At 34.2% G+C, this 8,842-nt stretch overlaps 4 protein-coding genes across 4 annotated transcripts in view; all 4 read left to right on the top strand.

The window, feature by feature from the left end:
* NAEGRDRAFT_80500 (uncharacterized protein) overlaps nucleotides 1–1,707 on the top strand; it is a gene marked incomplete at its 5' end in the record, with an annotated part of 2,449 nt that extends 742 nt beyond the window's left edge. The window contains 2 exons of the mRNA XM_002674940.1: nucleotides 5–356; nucleotides 453–1,707. Coding sequence (XP_002674986.1) covers nucleotides 5–356; nucleotides 453–697 — 597 coding nt within the window. The 3' untranslated portion in view covers nucleotides 698–1,707. The remainder of the gene's footprint in view (nucleotides 1–4; nucleotides 357–452) is intronic.
* A 784-nt stretch (nucleotides 1,708–2,491) lies between these two features.
* On the top strand, nucleotides 2,492–5,220 carry NAEGRDRAFT_80499 (uncharacterized protein; the record flags this gene model as incomplete). Its single annotated transcript, XM_002674939.1, has 2 exons — nucleotides 2,492–3,298; nucleotides 3,399–5,220. 2 exons carry the CDS (start codon nucleotides 2,492–2,494, stop codon nucleotides 4,485–4,487), a joined length of 1,896 nt encoding a protein of 631 aa, XP_002674985.1. The 3' UTR covers nucleotides 4,488–5,220.
* Nucleotides 5,221–6,236: 1,016 nt separating this feature from the next.
* Nucleotides 6,237–7,176, top strand: NAEGRDRAFT_69973 (small GTPase; the record flags this gene model as incomplete). The annotated part of the gene is made up of 3 exons (XM_002674938.1): nucleotides 6,237–6,509; nucleotides 6,684–6,724; nucleotides 6,771–7,176. The coding sequence occupies 3 exons, from the start codon at nucleotides 6,237–6,239 to the stop codon at nucleotides 7,174–7,176; spliced, it is 720 nt and encodes a 239-aa protein (XP_002674984.1).
* A 214-nt stretch (nucleotides 7,177–7,390) lies between these two features.
* Nucleotides 7,391–8,798, top strand: NAEGRDRAFT_69972 (uncharacterized protein; the record flags this gene model as incomplete). Its single annotated transcript, XM_002674937.1, has 2 exons — nucleotides 7,391–8,511; nucleotides 8,555–8,798. The coding sequence occupies 2 exons, from the start codon at nucleotides 7,391–7,393 to the stop codon at nucleotides 8,796–8,798; spliced, it is 1,365 nt and encodes a 454-aa protein (XP_002674983.1).
* Nucleotides 8,799–8,842: the final 44 nt, after the last annotated feature.

Raw genomic sequence — 8,842 nt, 5'->3', positions numbered from 1 at the left:
GAAGGAAGAAGATAATTTCTCAGGATCCAATGAAGATGCTCCACAGAGTATTGCCTCTATTGGAAATTTAAATGGAGATGGTGATGATATTACTGAAGATCTTGATACTCAAAGCTTGATTACTGAAAAGGCAGAAGTACCAGATATTAGTGTGAATATGAATGATTTTGGTATTACTTGGTTGTCTCTCATGAGAAAGTTGTGGTCTCCTGGTCTTGGTATTTTTGTTACCTTCCTTACTACATTTTCACTGACACCTGGTTTGATTACTGATATCAGATACATTAACGAGGGAAAGGATATTCACATGTCTTGGAATCCAATTATTACTCTTTCAATTTTCAATATTTTTGATTGTATTGGAAGAGCTTTACCAAACTGGAAGAGAACAATTCTGCTTACTCACAAACAATTGTGGATTTTAATTTTACTTAGATTGGGATTTGTTCCAGTGATTATTTTCTGTGTTAATCCACTTTATATTACTCAACCAATTTGGTTTAGTATTATTTTAGCTCTCTTTGGTTTGACCAATGGTTATTGCTGTTCAATTGGTATGGCAAGTGGTCCATCAGTTGTTAAAACTGGAGAACAAGAAAAGGCAGCCTACCTGATGAACTTTTTCCTTAATACTGGATTGTTGTTTGGATCAGCAATTGGTATTGGTTGTGGTTATCTAGTTCACTTTGCTTGGTAGTTTTTATTTACAAATTTACAAAAACTTAATTAAAATTAAAATCTTGATCATTATGGAATTGTAATTGTTGAGATTCGTCCTCTTGAGATTTTCCATTCTTTCTATTTTGTTCCAACATTTTACGCTTATATCTCATTCTCTTGTTACCAAACCAATTGTTAACTTGAGAAAGTGAGAGTCCAGTTTGTTGTGAAAGAACTCTCTTTTCATCATCACTTGGATATGGATCATGTAAATGTTGGAAAAACCAAACATTTAATACGTCTGTTGATGATTTACAGAAATTCTTCTTCTTTTTAGCAAGATTTAAAACTTCTCCAGAATAACGTTTCTTCAATTCCTTAACAACATCTTCTGGTTTCTTCATATCAGATAATGAGTAATCATCATCAAGTCCAGATCCATCAGAACCATTATCATTTTGATCCATTTGATCTGTTTGATCGTCTCCACTTGATTGACCAAATGCCAAGTTACCTCCTTGACTGTTAAAACCAGCAATACTGGATCCGGTATAAACTAAAGGATATTGTACTTTTTGTTTGGCATTTTGTTTGGCGTTTTGTTTTTCAATATGTAAAGTGTGATGCATTCTGTCAATATAATCCTCACATAAATTATACAAGCTTTGTAGTTCAATCTTTGCAAGAGTGTGCATTGCTGTCATGCCAATTAACACATCATCGGCTTGTGATGGTTGTGGTTCTGAAAGTGTAGGAAGCTCACTTTCAATAATTGTAGGATATGAAGTTTGTTGTAAATAACTACTAAATAATTGATTGATGATAGAACCGTTATCATTTTGTACAGAGACATCAATTGAAGTTTGTGTTTGATTCGGAATTTCACTGTCACCAATTTCATGTAACTTTCTCTTAATGTCTTCACTTGTCACTGTTGTTGGTTGTGCGGAAATGTTTTTATAGTGACGATGACCATCCGCAATGGTAACACTTTGACTGGCAAGCACCGAAGGATACAGAGGGTGATGAATAATATTTTGAGTTGCCATTTTTTTTTCTAACGTTTTTTTTGTAATGATGGCTGACGTTGACTTGCAACATGTAAGACCAAAAATAACATCTTCGTTTCCCATAGTTTCTGTGCACAGAGGCAAAATCGTTATTCATTCTTAGGTGTGTTGGTGGCAGTAGCAGTTGGTTGTTTGCTTACTTGTTTCAGTACTTAAACCTTGATACTGGTAATGAAATCTTGACAGATCCAGTTTACATCTCTTTGAATACTCTTTAATTTCGAATATTGTTTTCTCCTCACTGAAAACTTCCAATTAAGATCACAATCTCTTCATTTTCGTATTAATTTCTAGTACTATCTTTTTAGACAATCAACTTCTCTAAAAAAAGAGCACCAATCGAGTTGCTGTTTCAATCTCTCTCAATCGCCAGTCACTTGATAAACAACTTGTTGAATATTTGAACTTGATAATGCTTGTGTTTTGCCATCATTATCATAATTTTCTGAAAATCCGCCCAGACATCTTCATTTACATCTCCAAAAAGAATAAGAACACATCATTTAGCACTTCATTGGGTAAATCAAAGAACCTCAGTCTCAGGCCATCATTATCATAACAGAGGAGCAACAAGATAAAACACTCGACCCATTATTATTGAAAAGCAATCCTCTCACTCTCCGATTCCTTTCCTCAAACTCATATCAAGTCTTCAAGGACAGAGCACACTGTCCAAGTTAATTGCCGTACAAGAGCACCTCATTAATAAGGCAGCATAAGAGTCAAAAAACAACTGTTCCTATTTTTTTCGCGCCAAAATCATGTACAATTTAAAACCATTCCCTGGTATTGAAATAACTGGCAGACCAGCAACGCCAAGCAATAGCAACAACACAACTTCTCAAAATTTTCTCCAACAAGTAAAAATGAAGAAGGGAACTACAGCAGGCATTCGATCTTCATCTCCTTCCTTCTCTGCACGACCTCTTGGTGGAGGTGTGGGAAGTAGTGGTATTGTTGTTGGTGGTAGTGTAAATGGATTTGGAAATAGTGGTTCGCCATCTTCGGGTGGTAGTGGAATTGTTGCTATTGTTTCTTCGAGTACACCATCGGGTTCTTCTCGATCAAAACAATTATCCTCTGCCAAGCCAGGAGGTAAAAACAAATTAAATTCTCTTAGTAGTAGTATTGGAACAACAGGTAGTGGAAATACAAATTCTTCAGGAGCACTGGATCCAAAAGTTACCTCACCAAAACCTAACTCATCCCCTCTCATACATTTCTTCTCATCTACAGGAGGAGGTAATAGTAAGAGATCAATTTCATCAGCAGGAAATGTTGGAGACCATCATGCACCAATGAGGAATTCTTTCAGTGTCAATGCAACTGGAAATTCGGGCACTCTTGGTTCTCTCTCCAATAAGCAACCTCTTACACCATTGGGAAGGAAGAAAGATGGTGAGCGAAGAGATTTTCAATCTCTATCACCATCTTCTCGTCCAATAGCACCTCTAACCCTTTCAAATAAGCAACCCCTAACTCCAATAACAGCCTCACATTATGTTGAAGATGAAGAAGAGATTGATGTTGAGGCCTCATACATTACACCACATGCGACCTTATCAAAGGTAAGTACTGTTGTCTCATTGCTAAATATTTGAAAATCCTATCCAAACAATTATTTGATATTTTGGTAATGTTGGTGGAATATCATATTTGAAATAATAGAACTCTTTCGATGTACAGTCAACAACCGGACCAATGAAACAATATGATTCAATCTCTCCCACCAAAGTTCCTCTCCTCTCACCACCACCAATTCCGAAAAACAAATTGAATTTACAATATAGAATTAAGAAGGCAAATAACGCTGCAAATCCAAATGATCCAAATGGTGGAGCAGCTACAAGTGAAAAAGCTCTCAAAGTTTCAGTTTACAGCAAACAAAAACCAATGTGTGATGAATCTACTCACCCAACAGGTGAAGATGCATACTATTGTTGTTATAGTACAAAACATGAAGTTTATAGTTTTGGCATTGCAGATGGAGTAGGCGGTTGGATGGCATTCGAAATTGATCCATCCTTAGTATCACGTCAATTAATGTGGAATTGTAAAATGCTACTCTGTGCAGACCAAATCAATCAAATCATTTCAGAGAATAATTACACAATACCTAAAGAATATGAATCAACTGTAATGAAAGCATTGGAACTTCCTCAAGTTATTCATCCAAAAATACTGTTAGAAAGAGCTTTTAGATTAATGACTGAACTGAATCAAGTGAAGGCTGGAGGAACAACTGCTTGCGTTCTCTTCCTTAAACCTCTTCCTCAAAACTTGTACCAATTATCATATGCCAACCTAGGAGATTCAGGCTTTGCAGTCGTAAACAAACAGAAGAATAAGGTTATTTACAGAACTAAGGAACAACAACACTACTTTAATGCACCTTATCAATTGTCCATCATACCGCCAGAATTGGACAGTGATGAGCTGATAAAGGACGATCCAAGTAGTGCTGATTTACAAATTAATTGTTGCACATTACGAGAAGGTGATTTTATCATCCTTGCAACAGATGGACTTTTTGATAATTTATTTGACCAAGATATCTTAAAGATAATGAAAGCTGGAACTAGTTGTCATAGTATTGCTAAAAAATTAGTTCAGGAAGCTGTCAAGAGATATAGCTCTCAGAATTTACCAATCCATACACCGTTCTCCATGGGTTTAAGCAAAATGACAGGAGAATTTAAACGCCATGGAAAATCAGATGATGTCACAGTTTGTTGTGTTAGTGTATGCTGTAATTAAGTTTACATAAGACACACAATCGTGATATAATAATTTTAAATATTAAATATTTATACTAAAATCTAGATTAACATTTCATATCAATATTCCAATGGTTTTTCATTGCTTGTTCAAAAGTCAATGTTGATTTTTGATTTTTGTCCTTCTTACTTTCAGCTCTTTCAATAACATCAAGCCACTTTCTGACAAGGGAATCACTAACTTCAGCATTATACATGGCCATCTTTTTGCTGATTTCCTTATAATCGTCAAGTGTAGTTCCCTTCAATTTGGCAAATAAATCTTCCCATGAACTGAATGTAATAATATTAGGCCATTGATAGAAATCAGAGTATTGATTCCAAAATAAGACACTAGTATAATCAACATCATTGTTTGGATCAAAGTTTGGAAGATTGGCATTTGGGTGTTTCTTCATTTCTGAAGGAGATCCTTTAGCTCCAACATTACCTCCAGAACCAACCAAACCCCATGTTCTTTCACTCAAAATACGAGTGTCAACATGCCATTTAGTTAATAATTCAATAGATGGAGCATACATTGGAATATTCATTCTATAATATTCGAAAAAGCTCATAACTGATACTTGATATGGAATAATAATAATGGCTGGATGAGCGGCCAAGTCAGAATATTTGAAATGGCTGTACAATTGACGAATTCCCTTAATTTGAATCTTATTTCCATCTTGAGAAATTAATCTATTAATTGTTTCAAAGAAAGCTCCACTTGCAGAAGATCTAGATGGTCCAATCAAGAATTCACTTCTAGTTGGATTATAAGTTCCCTCATCAGCAGTATATGCACAATATGAATCAAAAACTGGAATTTTAAGTCCTGTGAAATATTGAACATAATTTGCATCGAATAAATTATTTGCCACAATTGAATTGTGCTTTTTAGCAACAATTTTTTCAAGATTTTGATTTAAATTTTGCCATTCACTTGGACTATGTCTCCACAATTCATAACGAGTTGTTGCTTGAAGAACCATTGGCTTGTCAAATGCCATATATAATTCACACATGGCAATATTGTGATCACACATTACCAAGTCAACTGAAGCGAATTCATCGTCTTGTTTGTATGCTTCATATAATTTTTCACCAATTTTTTCTCTGCATGGAGTAAATCCTCCATTTCCACTATTCAAAACTTTTAAATCTTTGGCACATGTCTTTGGGATGTGACAGTGACCACTTAGTGATTTGTTAATGATTTTTACCTTTCTTCCTGTTTTCTTTCGGAAGTCGTTTTCAAGAAAATGTTTCAAGCATTCGATCGGTGAAATATCTAATCGAAAATTATTATTATTCGAAACTAGACGAAACTAATAATACATACGATAACTTGTTGACCAGATTGTAAATTCCTTTTCTGGTTGTTTAGGTTTAGTCAAAGTAGTAGTAGTTACTGGATCTACTTCTATTATTGTTGGTGGTTTCGAGGTTGGTTTTACACGAATCTGCATCATTTCGAATAGTAAAACACCCACAAAGATGATACCTAAAATTGCTGCAGCAAGTCTCCAAGGTCTTGCCTTGGTTATGCTGTTCATTTTTTATTTATTCGAAATCACTTTTCACAATCTGTTTTTAAGTTTATTCTAAACGGATAACCATACAACCAGAACCAATACAAAATAATATTAGGGTTCTTTTTATGCACCAGTTCCATTCCTTCTTCTTGAAACACCTCCATTTCTCTTTAATTGAGGAATTTTGAGTTTCATAAATAATATTCGAAAGAATGAATAAATTGTATGATCTGTACGTATTTTTGGAAATGGATAAGAGAAAGTCATTCTTGGAATTAAAGGAAAAAGTTCAACATGAAATTGAGGAAACTTTAAAAGAACGAAGTAAAGTAGTGGCCAAGAAACATTCCATTAAGGAGGAACTTTATCAGCATTTTGAGGAAATTAAATCAACGATTGAGGAGAATGATTTGGAACTTTTGAAAGGTGTGGATTTGAGAAAGGAAGTTTGCACAGAAGGACAACAGTCGAATCATAAAAAGATTGTAAGTTGACCATCATCAATCTCCTTTGAATTTAATTTCAGTCTGATATTTACTGGAGATGGACGTATTGGAAAAACCTGGTTAATCCACTATTTGGGTTTCGGTTATGCACCTCAATTCTACTATCATTCATATAATACCTCGTGTGTTTCATACCATTATAATAATAAGGAGATTTGTAATTTTTATTTGTGGGATACCGAAGGTCAAGAAGAGTAAGTACTGAAAGGTTATGCTCTCTATTTAATTATACTGGAATAGTTATGAGAGGATAAAACCGCTTAGTTATCCTGAAACTGATTTATTTTGTGCTTGCTTCAGTACTGTTTCCAGTATAAGTTTTGAGAATATTCAACACAAATGGATTCCAGAAATTAGACATTACAACCCAGACAGTCCAATCATTTTAATAGGATGCCAGGCTGATTTGAGGAATAGTTCAAAAGTTCTAAAAGAGTTAAAGTTTCAACACTTTACAACACCAATCAGTTTCAGTGAAGGAGAATTGATGGCTCGTTCAACAGGTTGTTGTACCTATGTTGAAAGCTCAGCAATGACTGGAGAGGGAAGCACAAAATACTTGGCAGAGATTTTTGCCAAAACACTTGTTTATTACAATCACCAAAGAGAATTATTCTCAAAGACAAGGGATTGTCAACTAATGTAAAAGATTTTAGTCAACCATTACACAATACAATTTACAACAATATTACAATGCACACAGCTATCCAATCAAATATCTGATTGGTCAAATATTACCAAATAGTTTTGAAAATGTCTCTAAATTGGTCAAATATCTCAAAACAACATGATAAATCATCACGTTCATCAATTTGTAAAAATAGCTCCAATTAATTCAAATTTCAAAAACTAGTAAAAAAATGCAACACTTATCATCGTTCCGAGTTGGTTCTCCAAACTCATCCACACACGCAACGATGAATAATGTGGTGAATATTGCCGATGATAGACATGCCTTTTTATTAATTAAAAAGTTTCCTTGTCAGTATTGGAATTATACAGTGGCTCCATCAGGTGGTACTTTGTATATCACTCCGAGATTTGTATTATTTGAATATGGAGGTAAGGGAGGTGCTGATAATTCTTCTTCTGTTGGTAGTGGTGTTCCAGGAATTAATTCATCCATGATGATGGGCAATAGTGGTGGAGGTTATATTGAAGAGGAAGATGTATATACACAACTTCCCAATGAACAAAAGGAATTGAAAAGTCATGCTAATTGTATTATTATTCCATTTCAAGATATACAACTTGCATCAAAGACTACTTATTTATTTAAATCAGTTTTATTGATTCAAACTAATTTGACTTCATACTATTTTATTGGATTGAAGAGTATCACAAATGCTTGTTCGGTTATTAATCATGTTTTGGATCAATTGAGAATGTATGGATCAAAACCAAGATCCGTTTCAAAAAAGAGAAAGGAACGTGCTATTGAATTAAAAGTTGATGAGAATGGATTCTTGAAGGAAATTCAATATGGAGAGGACAGTGAAGATGAGACAGAATCTGATGGGCGACTCATTTACTCAGCAAGAGGTAAAAAATTGGATCCATTCTCATATATTAAGAGTTTGACACCTTCAAATTTTACCTCAAAGAAATCAATTGCAGAGGTTGAAGCTCAACAACAATCTCAAACATCCTCACAATCTATTATTCCAACAACTAATAATGCCTCTAATGCTACTAGCTCCTCATTCAATTATTATCTCTCTGGACTCTATTCTTATAGTGTAGGTCCACTTGTAAATATGTTCACTACCACAGAAAAGAAAGACTCAACACCTAATTATATGGACCACTCATCATTGGAAGTTTTAATTAAGGATGATAGATGGTACAAAAAGTATATGATTTTGGACGAAACAGGATTCTCTATTATTGACCCTTCTAACAAGAATAAGACTGAATTATTTGTACCTTATAATCAAATCACCGATGTTCATACTGTAAATACATTTATTTGTAATTTAAGGTTAGTATATTTTCAAATTTGATATTCTCACAAAATCCCTCAGCTATCAAGAAAGTGAAAATCATGAATCTAAACATATCAAAATGATATCACTCTATCTTCCAATCATTCTCAATCTCTTCCTTCAAGAGAATCAAACCATTCTCTTCCTCGATGAGAAAATCTCTACAACCATCCAACTAGACCATAATCTTGCCAATCAACTTAACCAATCTGGAACTGCTGATATTGAGGAAATTCTCAATCAAGAATCTCCAGAAGAAATCAAATCCCCAATGATGATGTAAATAAAACAACCACTGATTCACTCTTTATTAAGGACATCTTCTAA

The sequence above is a fragment of the Naegleria gruberi genome (assembly GCF_000004985.1).
Source record: "Naegleria gruberi genomic scaffold NAEGRscaffold_37, whole genome shotgun sequence".
Taxonomy (NCBI): domain Eukaryota; phylum Heterolobosea; class Eutetramitea; order Acrasida; family Naegleriidae; genus Naegleria; species Naegleria gruberi.
Note: the sequence above shows the minus strand (reverse complement) of the source record. Positions and strands in the feature narration are given on the sequence as shown.